This window comes from Mercenaria mercenaria, chromosome 2 (genome assembly GCF_021730395.1).
Source record: "Mercenaria mercenaria strain notata chromosome 2, MADL_Memer_1, whole genome shotgun sequence".
Lineage (NCBI taxonomy): Eukaryota > Metazoa > Mollusca > Bivalvia > Venerida > Veneridae > Mercenaria > Mercenaria mercenaria.
This window is the reverse complement of record NC_069362.1, coordinates 116,377,607-116,397,597: the sequence shown is the minus strand read 5'-3', so window position 1 is coordinate 116,397,597 and position 19,991 is coordinate 116,377,607. Positions and strand designations below refer to the sequence as shown.

The 19,991-nt window shown below is 33.5% G+C and overlaps 1 protein-coding gene across 1 annotated transcript; it reads left to right on the top strand.

The window, feature by feature from the left end:
- Nucleotides 1–8,603: 8,603 nt before the first annotated feature.
- LOC128550067 (uncharacterized) lies at nucleotides 8,604–9,386 on the top strand. The gene has a single exon (XM_053528060.1). The coding sequence runs from the start codon at nucleotides 8,604–8,606 to the stop codon at nucleotides 9,384–9,386; it is 783 nt and encodes a 260-aa protein (XP_053384035.1).
- Nucleotides 9,387–19,991: the final 10,605 nt, after the last annotated feature.

The window sequence follows — 19,991 nt, the reverse complement described above, 5'->3', positions numbered from 1 at the left end:
TTGCATGAAATCATGTCAGTTATCTGTTTATGCCAAACTTGTTTTAGTGTTAAGTTATAATTTATTCTCATCTTTTACTAACCACAATAAAACGAGTAACTAGCGAAATGGCATGTGTAATTTATTCATGTTAATGTGTAATCCCTGTCTTGAATTTATGCTAATTGATGAAACGGTTAAGATATTATCTATATCACTCTCTGTGAGCGATACAGCTTTTCTAATCAGCTTGTGTATTGAACATTCAAATAACGTCATTTCAAGATAGTTTTATAAAGTTGTGCTGCAAATAATAAATTAAATAGTGTTTATGTCGTGTGCGTCTTTATAACGTCAAGAAACGTCTAAAGTAACCTTCGCTTTAATGCTTTCGTTTTACGGGCTGAAATTAAACTTGTTACCAAGTAAGTATCTAATATAAATAACCATAGCTTACAAACAGAAAATATTTATTTTCTCTTTATTCCAACCAGTCGGTTAAGAAAAGAGTATTTTTTTCACCGAAGGAATCATCTTTTGAAAAAATGATTTGCTGAGAGAAATCCGATGATAAAGTTAGAAAAAAAATGCACAAAATTTTGGACATCTCACAAAATGTCACGCAAATTCCATTGTGCGCATTTTTTATGGACTTTAAATGTGAATTTGTCTGAAGCATGTTACCAATGCCAGCTAACTTCCTGCTTCTTTTACCAGGAATTCAAGATGAATTATTCATCTTTTTATTTGCTAAAAGGACACGCACGGTTGCTTTCTCTAAATTGTAAAAGTAGAAGTATAACTTCCTGTAAATACGCTTGAAACATTTCAAAGAAGCTACTTAGGATAATAGCTCTCTGAAAATATAATGTACCATTATATGATCCATCATTTAATATACAATAAATTCCTAAATCAAAAGAAGCTTAATGATTTTAGCATTATAGAACTGCTCTTCTCTTTCATTTGCCTTTTTAACAGAAATAAATGCTATTAAAACATAGCATTGAAGCTCATAAACGAGCTGTCATTAAGTGATTATATATTCTGTTAATATATATTTGTCCCTTTTCAACCTAATTGATTTTAAGTAATAGGCGGGAGTTAACAAATTATTCATATTGCAGTTAATGTTGTGTCCGATGTATCTTAATAACTGTCAAGAATCTTCTAAATTATTATAAATCCAAAGGTTTGGCATAGAAGTTTATAAAGCATGATGATATATTTGTCTATGTCAGTCTAGTAACATATGATATTCTAACACATTGGTTTTAATTTCAAATCATGACCTAGACGGTATAATGAATTACATGATTGTATTAAAATAGTGTACATTTGTATTATGAACGAATTTGTAACACTATGGAGTACGATGAAAAACATTCAATATATTCATCAGTCAGAAGCTAAAAGTATATACATTTGGTAAAAATAAAATGTTACTGGTAATCCAAGCACCAAACCATATGTTTGTGAGGAAAGAATCTGAAAATATTGAAATTACTTTATGAAAGTAGGAGTGTTGCAAAATTTAAGACAAAAACATTTAGCGATAAGACATTGAGAGGAAGTATGAGTATATAACTGAAGAAAGAAAACACATGTTAGTACAGTACTGAAATACAAATGCGTAAACAAAATTAAGTAAAACAGAAAAGTCATTACCATTAAGTGTAATTAAGTACAAGACAACTGAATTGAACGAAAATGCGACAATGTACAGATAATGATTTATACAATTGTATTAAAATATTTTACGATACTTTAAAATTCTGAGAACTGCTGAGTAAGAAGAATGAACATCATACAAAAATCCATTGATGTTGTGTATAATTGTGAACACGAAAATGGAATGCACGTGTCAGCAATCATATAAACGCATGCAAAGTATTCATCACTTTCAATGTAATTAATGCGGAATTTTATTGAATAGTGTTTCTGTTCAGAAGTTCTAAATATTCAATCGACTACAGGAAATAACCTGTCTGGAAGTTGAAACATCAGAATGAAAGAGGCGTCTTCATCGTGGAGCGGACCAGGAGACTAAATGAAATTGATAATGATCTGAACAATCAAAAGATTTATACGCATACAGATATTTTATAACTGTATTCTTACATGAATTATCATAAACCATTGTTGTGTACATATTCATACTTCCTGCATTACACTTGAATGAAGGGATAACTATAATGGTTTAAAACCTAATACATGTTGTTCCTCTAACTTTTCAATAGACAATATCTCAAATAATTCTTTGAAAGGCACATCAGACACGATTCATTGAGAGGTAACAAAATGAACAGCGCCGCTTATGCCCACTAACTGAAGTGAAATAAAATGGGCTCCATTAGCTTAACGAATCAGAAAATATAATAGCTTTGATTTCAAATACGGGAAGACTATTTACGACTTGTTGCGATAGGCAATTAAAGATCTTGAAATTGATCTATTGGAAGCAATGGAAGCAGCCAAGCAATAAAATGCAGCCTCGGTTGGTGGAGTCTGTTCCTGAGAGGTAATAAAAAAAGCAACAACCTTCACACGTCCTAGAACCGACTTAAAAGTAATTATATATTTCGGAGTCATTGAATTCTAAGGAAAAGACAGACGAGTATAACTGTTTCATTTAGTGCAAATACAGGACAATATTTATGGCCATCGATTACTATTGTGATAGTTAATTAAATATATAGTTCAAAAATGCTGCAACGAACATATATAAGGAAACACAAAGAAATGACTTGACATGAATTATAGATGATATCCGAAATAACACTTTTTTCCAAGAAAATTGATTCCATTCAGATTTATGAAGTATATAGAATTTGTTAGAGACATACTACAAACTGTCATGATACGTACAAAATATAATCTGTCATACTTGTCACAATGTGACAACATAAATGCAACCATTCAGTATTAAATTTATAGTAATTCAGGAATGTTCCGACAAATTTCCATACTTATTTCTTAGAATTTCCTGACATTAGACAGCTTCCAATTCTTGCAGACTAAGTGCATTATATTTTACATGTTTTATATAGATGAAGTAATTATGTTTATATTGGCGCTCTTCCGATGTTTTTGGTCGGAAAGTCGGTAGTTTAATATTTCAGTTTGTTCATGTATGGCTTAAATGAGAGAAACGTGTAGTTTTGATAGATTTTATTCTATAGAATATGTCCACTCTATTTATCTGTTTGATCTTCTGAAGCACACACAAGGGAGTAAAGTTTACGTTTAGGAATCAGTATAAATTAAATAGAGTGATATATACGTGAATGAACGATAATTTTATCAGAATGGCATTTTATCTGCTATGTACTTTCCCCACTAAGAGTCGGCGATCAAAATCAATAACACTGAATTAGAAAAAGTAGAAACTCCACAGATCACCAAACACGACAAAAATGAAAATGTTGCGGGCTCGGTTTTATTGAGCCTGTTTATGGACAGTAGTGGAAACGCGTGCTATCGTCAATGTCCTCTAGCCCCGTATTGAGCAGAACTCAACATTTGCTGATGGTACAATTCAGAGACATCCACAGATACGGTCATTCCGCGATATACATTGAACCTATATTAATTCACAGAGTGCAATTTCTTAACAAGCGACGTATGGTCACCAGTTAAAATAATGGGCTTGGCCTGAACGAGAAAACAATGGGCATTACTAAATAAATTGGAATTTAGATAGGGGAACTAAGGTTATGAGCATGCATATTACAGAAACTGCCAAAAGACAAAATTAAAAAGCAGGCACCATATCCAAAGGGTGACTAAACAATATAATACTTCCTTTCAAAGTCTGAAATTCTTTCCGATTATGGTTAAGTGTTCAGGTGGAAGGAAACTTGGTAACGATAATTATAAAAATTATAATGAATACGCCTTTTTGGTAGTTTAAGGTTTATAAAAACGTATACTAAGTATTATAAATGAATTTTGCTTGCTAGACTTCGAGATTTCAATATTTTATTTCAAAGTCATGCCTGCTGTAGAGTATGTCACATATAAATAGATCTAACTGAAAAGAAGAAAGCAATAATCACAATAATAGAAATTACTTAACTATGTTTATATATACAGGCTTGCAAATACCAAGTAAGTTAAGGTTTAATTTTGACCACATGAGGTAAAGAACTAGTTTTTAAAATTTCAATTGAAACTTTTCAATAATAGTGTTTATTCTCTATAATGGCCGATGTTTTCAGATGGGACAATCATAGAAATAAACAACCGAGTTTGTAAATCAATAGAGAGAAACAATTTTCTTCACTTTTTTAAGTGAGAACATTTTTTTTTCTGGTTATTGTCGGCGGCGTCATTTATGTCTCCTTTATTTTCATACATTGTATTTCGGTAGAATTAACCCTTTGCTCCAAAATTCAGAAAAATGCCAGAGTAAAGTTTGATACTACGTGTTCATATGAGCCTAAAGTTAAAATTGGTCAGTCAATTAATTGTTTGAAGACATGAATGATAAATATCGTTGTGATATTTCTTTGTTTAATAGTATTATTCCGGATTGCAGCTAAACATTCAAAATTGCAAGTTCGAATTTAATTCCAGAAATTTCAAGTGCATCTCTGCCACCTTTTTCATCTGTCATCCACATCATAAATTTATGTTTTGACACATTAATATCCTGTCAAGTATACTTGTAATACGGACATATGGTATATTTACAAAAGTGATGGACTCTCCTTGTATGAAGGACTCCCTAGTTGAAATATAATAAGTGATTTGGTGAATACTCTTCATATTTTTACGTATTACTCGGAGAACATTTTAAAACTGTGTGTTTCCAAAGAAATAAGATTAACATACATAACGTCAGCAACATCTGTAAGGAATAGACATAAATCAAATAGTTAACGACAACTGCTTCTTAAAGCAAGTCCCAGAGCTGAAAGCGTCTTACTATCTAAACAGCATTTCAAAAGAATAGAAAGAAAAAATGCAGTTAGGTATTTTACGTACTTATTTCATGAAGTAAGCTTGTTTCATTTTTGAAATATTTAAAAAGGCTTTACATCGGTTAAACGGCACGCGCTTCTACTTTATCTTTTTTTTTTCGTCTGGAGTATAAGCAACAACTGATATATTTTCAACGCCAATGTTAACAAGAGGCACAAATAAAACTCACGACGGTAAATTCGCGCACTGGCACCAGACCAGAAAGAAAATATGCTATAACCATAGTCATGAACGGGAACATTTATTAGTTCATGTCAGTCACGCATTTCTCACAAAACCCGCGCAGTTCGCAAATGGATAGTATTTATATTGAACAATTGATCATTTATATTCCATCTTGCAACAGTCACATGTTCTCAATAATTCTTATCGCAGGGATACTCCGTGTATTTTATGTTTTCATCAATGAAACGTAGGGATAAGATCGAAATTCACCAACTGTAAAAAACATCCGAGACTGACTTTGGTTGCACCGTCTAAAACTTTGTAACTTGGGAAACATCCGTGATTTTGATAACTGGTTCCAGGTTGAGGTTTAGGGTTTCAGGTTTGACACAACCGATGAAAGTTACATCAATATCGCTAATGTGTAAAAATCAACGTTTTATCATTATAATACCGGTAATTTTTTATCCTTTTACGTTGTAACGACTTCAGAGGTTTCCGACGACCGAGTTTATGTACTCATACAAATATGAGCTTAACATACAATTGATACAAATGTGAGCTCAACAAACGGTCACTCTTCGTGTAAGACAGGAAATTAACCCCTTAATATCTTTATTCAGTCCTTTATAAATACATACATGGCAAAATCTTTCAAATGTTTAGATGAGGCGTTTTTTGAAGTTCTGTGTATTTCATATATAACTGGATCAAGGTATGTCAAATATAGGTATAACAGTATAGCATGGTCAAATAGTATAAAATGCCTTAGAAAGTTATATCGTAACGCTTTACCTTAATACAGCAAACTCAAATTCAGAGAATAATGACGTTCTTACGTCTACCAATCGTGTTTCATAATTTTAAACCGCATGATTTAAATTAATATTTCCCCCTCTTTTAAATTCTGTCAGATGATTAAAGATTTCTTCACCCAAAGATCGTATCATGAATGCTTAAACATCATTTTTAATCAAACAAAATTTACAGCAGATTAGAATAATTTGTGCTCAACCAAATACCAGTTTGTTACCTCGCCTTTGAAATATGCAACTGTATATTTTTCTAAACTGTTACGTCAACGTTAAAAGTGAGTGCTTCACGAACAAAGTTTGAAATACATCTTTTTTGGAGATTTGAAATATACATGCACACTTATACCTGTGACTTCGTATTGATGTTCCTTCATTACCATCTCATTATACGATTTGAGTAATGTTGATTTCTCATTTAATCTACAGTAACATTTCTAAATCAAAACAATACTTTCGATGTTTCTTGATATCATAACAATGCGTTTCGTACACAGTCGTCTTTATTTTCAAAGATTGATATCATTAGCTGCCCGCTAAACTCTACCGGAGAAAACGCAGATCCACGGAAAGTGGAGTCGCGAGTTTAATCCCTGGGCAAAGCACATGTTATCCGTGGCGATTTGAAAACAAAAGACACTTTATATAACTGCTCATTTATGTAAACACTTTGTCTGTAATCATTTCGTCCTTCATCCCTGATTCATATGGATCTATAGTGCATTAATCGACCTGGCGGGGCGGGGTTTCGCGACGGTCCACTGCATTATTACTTATTTTGGTCGTTTTTTTGAGATTACCATTATTTGCATAAGCCAGAGATTAACTCCGCCCCGCAAGGTCGAATAAAACGCACTATTCTTGTGGAGAACTGATAGGTATTGGTACAGAATCGTGAAACACTTGTTTAGATGAATGCCCGCCGTTATATCACTGAAATATTGTTGAAAAGAGGCCAAAACCGAAAACAAACAAAAGAACAAATCTATTAAAGTATCCTAAAACTCACATAAAAGTGATTGTCTCTCATTAAGTCTATGCTTTGAAAGGTCATGTTCGCTCTTCTTAAAAAGTATGCATCCTTGTATATTAGATGTAAATATTCTGAGTGATCATTTTGCCGGTGATGTACCAGTCGTGTCAAATATATCTTAATAATTATCAGGTTCTTCTCTAAAGCAAAAGAAATAACAAGCGTTTATCAAACACTGCATTGTCTGCCTGATGCTTGTACAGAAAATAATTGTTTCGCAAAGACCATTTGTATTGTTTTGTTATCTGAGATAAGCAGACAGAAACATGTAATAATCAATCAGTTGTCCAGCTTTAAACCCGCGTTGGGCCCTGTAGTTACATTATAATACGAATGTTGTAAATGAATGCTAAAACGGCATCGATAGAGTTGGCATTCGGTGTATTTGTGATATAAACAAGAGGATCATGTGTCATTTCATTTCTGGAACATTCTCATGATTTACATGATACATGACACTTCATCGCAATATTTGATACGTGCATTGACTTCTGAAAAAAACATTTATCCGGGGAAACTAGTTTCATTCAGATTCGTGATGTAAATCAAATTTATCAGAGGAAATTCTATAAATTTACGCGGCGCATACAAAATATAATTTTTCATACTTGTCACACTGTGACACCATGAAGGCTGCCATTCAATATGAAAACGTGTTAGCGCGGAATTCTTCGAAAATAAATAAAGAAATCCAGAAATTGTCCGTGCATTTCCATACAAATTGCTTAATTTCCGTGGATTGTACAACTCGCTTCCTAGTAGAAGGTCATAAGCCCTGTGGTTGCCGTATAAAGCCCTCCCGTACTTGGACTAGTGTTGTTATATCTTTTAGTGCTTTGGAATATTGGAGTCAGTTCAAAATTTCAATAATAAATTTCGACTCAGTCAGGACCTATGGGATGTAAGGGATGTTGCTCTATAAATTACCTCCCACGACCTATAAATTACCTCACACAACCAGACTCAAACCTGGTCTACTGTTATCTACCTGGTTGTGCAATATGCTTCATGTATATTTTAAACTATTTTATTGCATTATCCAGGCAAAACAATGTAAGGAATAATAAATATTAAAAACATGACAAAGGAAGAGGTATGTTGCTTCTCTGAATACATGGAGCTGATCTAAAAGTTCAAAAGCTTACGCATATCATTTGTTACTCCGCCAACACCAATTTGCTAATTATTTCAGCTTCTCCACCTACAGAAATAAAAACAGAACTATATATAGCCGCACAACACGGTTTAAAACTCCGATGGGTTATTACTTTATCCCCTCGATATGGGGATGATGCGCATTCGTGAAAAATGATGGTCACAAAAGTTTTGCAAAAGAAAAAATCTCTATTTTACATGGATTTTAAGTGTCTTATGATGGTGTAATGTGCATGCATTTGGATATATCATAGGAAAAGACTGAATCAATGCTTAGAAAACGGAAAAAGTCAAAAGAGTCACCAGAAACACAAGAAAACCCTCAGAAGAGAAATACAACAATGGCTCAGAAAGGCGCGAACTCCATTTAAAATGAAAATCATATTGGACAGTTTAGTCAATTACAGTCAGGTCAGAATTTTATCTTGCCGAATCCTATGTATTACAGTAATACAAATGGTCAATTTATGCAAATGAACTCAGCATCGCCTAGTTTTTCACCAAATAATACACCTTCAACACCAGTTAATAGCATACAGCAGGCGGACATGTTTTCTATGATTATGCAACGTCTAGACTCGATGGATAAAAGGCTAAACCAATTAGACTCCATACAATCCAGTGTGAAAAGCATAACGGTCCGTATTGACACTTTTGATCAAAAGGTCACCAATGTAGAGACCAAAATCAAGGAAATTGAGACTAGCCACCAATTTGAAAGCGATACATTGGAGCAATTAAACAGAAAACAGAATGAAAACGACTCATCGCTTACCAAATTAAGAAATATTGAGGCGGGACAGCGATCACGAGAAGAAGAACTCCAACGAGAAATTACCGACCTAAAATGTAGGAGTATGAGGGAAAATTTATTGTTTTTTTACATTCCCGAAGAAAAGGATGAAAACTACGAGAGAAAAGTGCTAGATTTAATAGAATCTAAGTTGCAGATTGATGATGCCAAAATCAACATCAAACTACAAAGAACGCACAGGGTTGGCGTATTTAAGGAATCAAAGATTCGGCCCATCGTCGCTAATTTCAGCAACTTTCCGGACCGAGAGAAAATGCGCACATCTGCGAAGCTCCTTAAAGATTCGCGGTATGGCATAGGAGAGCAATTTCCGGCTGAAGTGGTTGATAGGCAGAGGAAACTGATTCCTGTTATGAAGAAAGCACGATCAGAGGGCAAAGAAGCTCACCTTAGTGTTGAGAAATTATACATAAATAAGCAGTTATATAAAGAAAGTGCGTAGGATAACCCCGAGAGTGTTCTGAAATGTTGTTCATGGAACATTGAAGGATTATCATTAGCAAAACGATCATGCGATGAGTTCGTAAATCTCATAAATGAATATTACTTAATTTGTATCACCGAATCTTTGACAAGCAAAAAGTCGGACATTGAACTTAAGGGATTTAGTAATCCTGTTCATTCATATAGACAATTTTATCATAGACGAGCGAAACGTAACAGTGGGGGGTTAATCATTTACATCAAAGATAGTGTAAGAAATGGTGTTAAACTAATAAAAAATAATATAGACTGCATTATTTGGCTGAAGCTTGATAAGAATTTCTTTTGTATAGATAAAGATATATATCTAGCCGTGACTTATATCCCACCAGAAAATTCACCATTTAACAATGTTTACGATATGGATCTGTTTCAAATATTAGAAACTGATATAAATATATTTCAAGAGAGGGGAAACGTCTTCGTTGCTGGAGATTTTAATGCGAGAATAGGCCGTAAAACAGATTACATAGATCATGACTATAACATTCAAGGTGACGTAAACCAAGACATCGATTTACCGTTACATCGATCAACACGGGATTTTACAACAAATCGCTTTGGAGATTAACTGTTAGACTTATGTAAAGCAACAAATATTCGAGTTGTTAATGGTAGACTGTACAATGACAAATTATGCGGAAATTTTACGTGCATGACCCATAACGGCGAAAGCATTGTGGACTATTTATTAACATTATCGGCTACTTTTGACAAACTAACACATTTTTCAGTTGATGATTTTAATGAGTTCTCGAATCACGCACCAATATCGTTTTGGTTTAAAACCAGATCACATAAAATTGATGATCAAAATCAAAAGAGAACATTTTATAAATGGAACCCAGAATACAGGGAATCCTTCTTAAATGAAGTTAAACAGTCTTTGAACGAAAGAATTGATAATGACTGTGATATAGACGATTTAGTAGCTTTGTTTACAAACTTTTTTAACAGCAAAGGTTGTAAATATTTTGAGAAAAATGTTTCTGTTAAAAATGTATACTTTACATCTATAGATAAAAATAAGCAGAAATGGTATAATGATGAATGTACAAATAAAGGTCAATTATATAAAAAGGCAATCTTTGATTACAATGTCAATAAAACATTTGAAACAAGACAATCATTGTTAAACAAGAAAAGAGAATATAAATATTTTTGCAGAAAATGTAAAAATGAATATAACAGAAATTTGAGCAAGAAAATGAATGACATGAGACGTAGTAATCCACGTACATTTTGGAAAATGTTTAAAAAGAAAAAAAGTAATCCGTCCGGAGAAGGTATTAATATAGAAGCATTTTTCAATCACTTTCAGAACTTAGCACAGACCTCTGTATCAAATGAAAACAAAGATTGTTTGGAGATTTTATCACATTTTTCTGATAAAAATCGCTGGCTTCAAATAAAGCATGTTCAATAGACAATATTCTATATGAGTATTTTAAAGTTAGTATTGATGTAACAGTGCGATCTATTCAGCTATTATTCAATTATATACTAGAGCAGGGAAAGTTCCCGCCTAGCTGGTCAAGGGGTATGATTATCCCGTTATATAAAAAAGGTGATTCGAGTGACCCAGATAATTACAGAGGTATAACCCTCATAAGTTGCATTGCAAAACTGTTTACTGTTATTTTGAATAATAGTCTTAAAAAGTGGATCGAGCAAAACGATATCATGACCGATGCTCAATTGGGATTTAGACCAAATTTTAGCACAGTAGACGCTATATTTATTCTAAATTCTCTGGTTGAGAAATAGCTGAAGAATAAGTCATCTTTAATGTGTTGTTTTGTAGACTACAAAAAGGCATATGATCTAACTGACAGAAGTTGTTTATGGTATAAAATAATAAAATCAGTGATCGACGGCAAGCTGTTTGCTGTTCTACAATATATGAAAATGTTAAATTATGTGTGAGACATATGAATACTTTATCAGATTTTTTTGATTGCAATTTAGGGTTGTTGCAAGGGGAGATAACCTCCCCGATACTGTTTTCGTTGTTTTTAAATGACATTGAGATGCATTTGCAACACAACATAAATGCTGGTATTACACTTGACCAATTGTCAATATATCTGTTATTGTTTGCAGATGATGCTGTATTGTTTGCTCAATCAAAAGAAGGTTTACAAGAATCATTGCATAATTTAGAGTCATATTATAAAAGATGGAATCTTACTGTTAATGTTGAGAAAACAAAAATTGTTGTTTTTAGAAAGGGGGGAAGATTAGACAGTACATATAAGTGGACATTTGAAGGAAAAGAAATAGAAATTGTTAATACATTTTATTATTTAGGTGTTGTATTTTCGAGCGGAGGTTTTTTTAGACATGCAACTAAGACATTAGCTGGGAAAGGTATTAAAGCAATGAATGCATTATTCAATGTAACAAGGGGAATGAATGTCCCAATAAATATTATGTTCAATTTATTTGACGCATATGTTTTGTCAGTATTAAACTATAGCTGTGAAGTTTGGGGATTCGTAAAAGCAGATACTGTAGAACGTGTACATAGAAAGTTTTGTAATGGCTGTTAAATGTTAAAAGATCAACTAATAGTCTATCTCTATATTCAGAGCTTGGCAGATTTCCTTTGATTATAAACAGATATGCACGTATTGTAAAATACTGGTTGAAATTGTATGGTTGTAAATCGGATAATTGTATTATAAGTACTATTGTAAAGGCACAAAGATTAGAGATAGATTATAATAATAGAACAGTTAATTGGTCGTCAAAAGTACGAGGTATATTGCAGAATGCAGGTTTTGCTGATGTGTGGGAATTTCCAGAATCTGTAAATATTGACTTGTTCATACCATTGTTTAATACTCGTTTAAGGGATATATATATGGCAGAATGGCGCACTAGTATGTTATCTTGTACATCTTTGTTCCTGTACAGACAAATAAAAACTTACTTTAATCGTGCAGAATACCTTACCATTTGTGATATTCCGAAATATAGAAATGTTATTGCTACATTAAGGTTAAACTCGCACAACTTAAACATTGAAACTGGTAAACATAGAAACATTGAAAGGAATCGTCGTTTTTGTACCTTATATAACACAAATGATATAGAAGACGAATCTCATTTTGTTTTAGTCTGTCCATTTTACAATCAATATAGAAATATGTATATTCCAAGATATTTTAGAATTCGTCCAAGTATGTATAAATTCTGTGCATTGCTTAATTCAGATAAAAAGTCTGTTCTGCATAAATTAGCCGTTTCTTGCCTAAAGTGTTTCAGAATAAGAAATGAATATTTAAATAACTAATCATTATATTGTACATTATATTTTATTTTATGTGTATGTTTTTCTAAATATGTAACGACTGTAAAAGGTGATCACTCTCAAGTCTTTAAATTACCAAATGTATGTGAATGCTATATGTATATATGATGTGACACAGATGTATTGTAAAACTGTGACTGTCATGTAATGTTATGCTATATGACGATGAGCTGTACGCTTAAGTCAAAATAAAATTTCTGTTCTGTTCTGTTCTGTTCTGTTCTGATATGCAAACCTCTTTCTTAGATTTTACAGGAAGAGAATTAGATTTGATGTTGTTTATAAATTCATAGTTCCAGGCGGTGTTCATAGATTATTTCATGTCACAGCCGCCATTCTCAATTGCTTTATACTTTGTACTTTTAAAATCTTCTCAGATAGATATTCAGACTTAAAGATATCATCAATGTCGGCATTTCAATGGTATTAATCATTGCATTTAGCTTTAAATCTTAAATAATGTACTTGTACTTTTACCTTTTCATTTCAATCTGTGATACATTAGACGAAAAACGTTTACAGATGACATATAATATTGAATATTAATGTATATTTTAAGACATTTCTCTTCATCCATGAAATATTTTAATGCTGTCTTAAATCAAATATAAGATAGCGTTTCTGCATAAAATGACATGACATGTGTCAGACTGGTGCAATATCTCGCTGTTTTCTCTATTTCTTACTTTCTTAACTAGCAGAAATCATAAATTGCCCGTTTGTTATCTTAACGAGTACTGATAACTTTATCGTTCTGTCTACATTCTTGTCACTTTGATAAATGTCATTTGTTGAAATCCTTCGTTTAAGAGAATAGAAATGGGCTTTATAGCGTGCCATTACGAACTTGTTTAAACAGTTTGATATTCATACTCTAATCATTCTTTTTTCTTTAGCCGTTAACTGGAAGGTTTAAACGCTCAAAGATTTTGTTCTTCGTTCTGGTTTTTAACGTCATATGGCGACTTAACGCTCAAAAAGCCATGTTAGAATTATGTATTTTACACAAAGAATACGATTAAATTGTCAATATTCATAATTTACAGAAACACCAGTTTTCACTATGTGTGAATTCATAACTGTCAACAACCTTCTTTTCATTCCGAAAAATTTGCGTGTTAGTTAAATTTTCAACTTGAATTAGTAATAGTTTGATTGTGTAACATTATTGTAATGCAACAACTCAGTAAGGGGACTGTTCATCTCCAGGGCTCGACATCTTCTGTAAATAAGCTTTTACTGAATTTAATTCCATCAACGCATTATAATACTTGAAACAGTGTTATTACATGACATTTCATGGCACATCTTTATTTCGCCCCTACGATATCAGACAAGTGATGAATAGTCTATACATCACGAAACTACCCGAAGCCTAAATAAGGACACAAGACGAATTTCACCCAAATACCCACATTTGTATGCTTGGGTTTGGTTATCAATTGCTCAATCGCTTGATTCAACTGGATATTTGAGAGCAACATCTATCTATTTGCTAGATTATCGACCCTTATTGTGAGTAATTATTTCAATTAAAGAAACCTTGTGGGCATTCAGGATTTATAAGCAATTAGGCTAAATGGTTTTGTTTGAACATAATACAACCGATAACCTTGCTGATAAAACGACAAGCTGATAGAATTATATAGTAATTTATTCAATTAAGTAAGGAACAGGCTTAATCAATACAATGCTTGCTCATGAATTCGTATGAATAAATTTGAATGCATAACATCGAATCTGAAGTCGGACCTATGTTACTTTCGAACTTCATACAAGTTTCGCCGTGTTACCTGCACGTAAATGTGAAATTGCGTTTCTTCAACATATCAGATGAATTAAGTTCAAATATATCCTAATATCACAACATATGTGACAGCTTGGTAATGTTCTATAACTTTTTTCCATTTTGTATAATATTGTGTATCCTTAATTAACAAGTTTGTTGACCAAAAAGATTTATGGAATGTCACTGATAGTTCATATTGCAGTTAATGTACCAGAAGTGGCAGATATATCTGAATAATTATCAATACTTCAAGACTGCTCTAACCCGATAAAAGACTGGCGTAGAAGTTTATCAAACACTTCATTGTCTGAACGGCTGATGCCTCTACAGAAAATAATTGCTCCGTTAAGAGCTTTTGTATTGTTTTGTTATCTGAGATAAACAGACAGAACTACAATAATCAATTGATTGTTCGTCTTAAACTAGTCTTGATACCTGTATTACATTAGAAGGGGCGAAAACAATTAGCATTCCAATACAAAATAGACAGGGTATTTAATGAATGCAAAACATTAGTAAGAAACGCTACAAATCTATCACTTTCTGAACATCAGACTTGTCATTTCACCACGGTACTGCAAATTGGACACGAACAGATGATATCTGAAACAAAATGTAGCCTTGGAAACCCGTTTTTTCCATATTCTAAATGCAGATCGAATTTGTCAGGGAAATACTACAAATTTCGATGGCATATATAATTTAACATCTTTCACACCGGTCACACTATGGCAAAATATATTTATTCTTGTTGATGTTGTGTTTTATAGTAACACCGACACAATTCAAATGGGAATGCGTCTTTATATGCTTTCGATGACAAAAGAAGCCCAAAGTTCTCCTTCAGACGACATTGTCCAAAGCATGGACAGGTAACCAGCTGAATGGCTTCCTTACATGAAGACTGCTACACCCAAAGCAGATTTAACCTATATCGGCGAGGGGCACGTGATGCAAAGTCAACGACTTAACCCACTCAAGCCAGGGGTCCCTTTGTGACAAGATAAATTCTGCTGTTTAATATCAAATCTCAAATACATGATTCATACAATAATTAGTTGTACGTAATTATCCGATAATAGATATAGAAATTCAGTAACTTTCAGTATTTTGGCGTTCTAATTGTTCAACCCTTTGTATAGCATTTTTTTTTTAATTTTGAAGCGATGTTCATAATAGATTTATCATTTCTAGTTTAGTTTCTCAAGTTTTAATAATATGTTCGAGAGTTTATCATCCACAGAGTTTGGCATGTATTAGTTGTCTTGTATATGACTGTTCATAGAGTTCATGTTACTACCTGGGCTCTGATAATTCCTTTTATGGCCGCCACCATTACATATGGGCGTCTGTTCACATCTACCCAACTCTTGATCGAACGACTGAAATCTATTATACACCGGCACTTAAAAAGTCACATTTTGTCTGTAAGGGGTACTTATATCCATGATTACCAGTTTCATCGTTATCACTGGTAGAAACACAAATTCAATTATACATAGCTTTAAAAATCCATTTTAACACCAAAAGTATCCGCTAAAAAAAAGCACAACCGCCATCTTACCCAATCACGTGATTACTTAAAAACGTGAAAAGAGTAAAAAGCGTATTGCATCTATGTATATTTAGAGCTATACTGACAACGATTGCTTTTCTCTTAAGGTCGACGGTGTATGCTTAAAATCGCATCGACAATCTTTCACTTATATTGTGATATTTTAGGATACATTTAAATTTATTTCATCTAATATGATATGTATAACGTGATTATTCAATTACACTTGCCTCGTGATCACGCTATTAAGACAAAGCTAAGGCGGCCGTAAAGTTTTTAAAGCATAATTGTCAAAAAGTATTGGTTTGGATTAAATCGCTGCTAGGTTTTAGAAAGAAGCTGCATCTTTCTTTCTTTTTTTTTTTTTTGCACGAGTAGCAAATTGCATCTGCATATACTGTAACAAACATTTCATGAGTATACATTTGCTTTAAAACAATGTTTTGCAAATTGGTTATTTACGCCTATGACAAAGTTTCGGAATTCAAAAATCTTAATCAATGCGATTCCAGCAGTATTGTGTATTTAAATGTATAACTTTTGATAATTGATAGACATCAATTTACAAATTGAATCCTTGCTTCTTAAATCTAAAATATTGCTTCAATAATATTTCCAGACAAAACTCATGTAAATATGTTGTTAGTTCATTCTTACCACGAATTCAGACAGGTTACCACATTTTATGCAAACATGAAAAAAAGAAACTGCGATGGACGATAATATACTCTTTCTTTTAGGTTTAATATTCCCTTTGCGTTGATAGTTAAACTTACAATTATTTACAAACTTTTATCTTCCATGCGGGCTTGTCGGGCTTATTGGTCACCTTAGACATTTGAAGTTGAAATATGTTTCTAACTGTACATTGTAGGTTAAACTTCTATTAATGATATAACAGACTGACTGGAGCATGACTGATAGTTGTCTTATACTTTGGTTTTGAGGCTTATAAAGATACAAAGCTCAAGGCAATGTCAGATATCTCTGTGGACGGTTGTTCAACTTATTTTGTATGCAAATGAAATATACAATGTACTAAAATACCAGAGAAACGAAAGGATATTGTCTCAGTAAGATCAATATGTTTGTTCATATTATGAACTTCGGACCTGGAACAATAGTTTTGACTATTGACCGGTAAACCCTTCAATAATTGTACACTGTTATACCGTTATTTTTGTGTTTATTAAAAAAAACCATCTTGTCCACCGGCCTCCAGAAGTCCCAAAAGTCTTATACATCCGACCATAAGCACCGAGCTGCATTTACAACACCAAATAATTTTAAATATACTGACGAGATAAAGAAACGCCTCATTGAAATTTGGCGTTATTTTTTTCCTAACGCTTTTAATTGTTGTGAAATGTAGTAAATCTACATGTACTCTGACCGACAAACACAGTGAACAAAAACTCGCGCGATTTCATTCAGCCATTTGTTCACTTCATGTACCTGGTCATGATTTCCTCGTGCAGTCCGTGCATGTAAACCATGTGGTTTGATTGAACGATTTTTGCACATGTACATGTGTTATACGACACACATCCATATTTTCAGCTATTCTCTGAAAAAACATTAGTTTTCGTAATGCCGAGGATGAATTCTGAAGAGAGGGCTCAGGTTTTGGCTATGCTTGAATGTGGGCGAACGCAGGAACAAGTTGCTAGACGTTTTAACGTCTCTCGTTCGACAATTGTGCGTCTTATTCGACGTGTTAGAGACACGGGAACGTCTATCGATAGACCACGTTCAGGTAGACCGCGTGTAACGTCAATACGACAGGATAATTATATACGTCAACGTCATTTACGTGACAGATTTGTGACGGCGCAATCTACGTCACATATAGTTGTAGGTAACCGTGGACGTCCAATTAGTCGACATACAGTGAGAAATCGACTTAGAGAACGCGGAATTAACTGTCGTAGGCCCTACCGCGGTCTAATTCTAACGTTACGCCACCGTCAACAACGTTTTATTTGGGCCCGCACCCATCGCGGCCAGCGTTGGCAGAACGTAGTGTTCAGTGACGAGTCGCGTTTCAACTTGTGGAACGCCGACGGACGTATCCGTGTCTATAGACGACGCCATGAACGCTACGCAAACAATTGCGTTTTGGAGCACAATCGTTACGGTGGAGGTGGAGTAATGGTGTGGGCAGCAATCAACCATAGGTTTAAGTCCCAACTCGTCGTTTGCCAAGGTAATCTCACAGCCAGGCATTACATCGACCAGATATTACGTCATGTAGTTGTCCCTTTATTCCGTCAACGTCAAGGATTAGTCTATCAGCACGACAACGCGCGACCTCACGTTGCACGCGTCACCAGGGACTTTCTACAGGCTAGAAACATTAATGTTTTACCTTGGCCGGCGTGTTCACCGGACTGCAATCCGATTGAACACGCGTGGGATTATCTCGGACGGCGGTTACGCCAACGTCAACCCCAGCCAGCAAACGTCCGGGAACTGGTAGCAGCGCTGCACCAGGAGTGGGCCAGAATCCCACGGTATCTGTTACGCAACTGGTGCGGCTCTATGAGGCGTCGCCTTGCTGCTGTGGTTGCTAGCAGAGGTGGCCACACGCGCTACTGATTTTTCTAATGCAATTTCTCCGACCGGGCTATTAAAATTCAAGATTTAAGCATAATGCGACAATGAAATGATTTCTTATTGACCATAAATTCTTGTAAAGCATCTAATTTGCGAATGGAATTGTTCTTTTCTAATTTTGAATCACGGTTAACGAAAAATTGTATACCGAGTATAATAATGACCCTCGTCTAATTATGAGAACAATTCGTTTTTGTTGATTTATGTTTCGATACCATCAAACCGCACTTTTGACTGATTCATTCGTGCGTTTTGCGTTCTTTTCTCATTACTGATTTGATCATCTTTCGGTGATTTCACGAAATTTTACTTATCAGACATCTTTAAGTGTTACAAAGATGCTTTAAAAGGTAGACCATGAAATGTTAAGGGCATTTTTTTAAATGCCTAAAATATAGTACGCTGTCTTCTCAATAAGAAAAAAAAATGGACCGTTGTTATTTTGCCGATTAAATCACTTAGCATTTAGTTATTATACAAATTTGTTTTGATATTTGTTCGGCTATATAGTTCGTCAAAATTGCATTGAGTAAATTAAGTTAAATCATGTATACACATAATCAAATTAATTTAAATCGATTTCTAAATGTTTGCCTAATTTTAAGGAGTGTTTATAATATTAATGAAGGTACTTTCAAAGGCAGTCCTCAAAATATACGGACTTAATTATTTTAGTGTATTGTAATACTAATTTGTATTATGAGATTTCGGCTTTACTTTTATCATTAAAGTAACATTTATTAAAATACCATTTATAGAGAGCAATTAAAACTCTGATTTAACAACAGATGGTAGCTTTAATATTCTTCACATTATCGGCAAAAGATACGGTACGATTTTGATTTTTAAGTATTTAATTCTACGTTTTAACATTTTGTACCTTTGCTCAAAGTTTCCGATATTTAAAGGGAATTCCTATAGTTTTTTATGCGCATCTTTCTGCGCAGCCAACACTATCTATGGAAAATTGAAGTGATGTCAACATTTGTTGAAACATATGACAGACAGTCTTAAATACATGTATGAGGAATCTTGTATAAAATAATTTTTTTAATAATAAGTTTTATCAGTAATCCAATGTGGATACTGGTTTATGTTGTATTGACATGAATCATCCCTGACATGTATCTTGCCATTTTGTGGCAGTGTTTTGACAACGCATTTTAGTACAAAGACAGTGTTGTTCATATAATGTTAGACAATTAACTTTGTATTGATAAGACAATATGTCTTTTCAGCTTATTTATTATTCCATTATAGAAATAATTAACTATTTTTTAAACTTTTT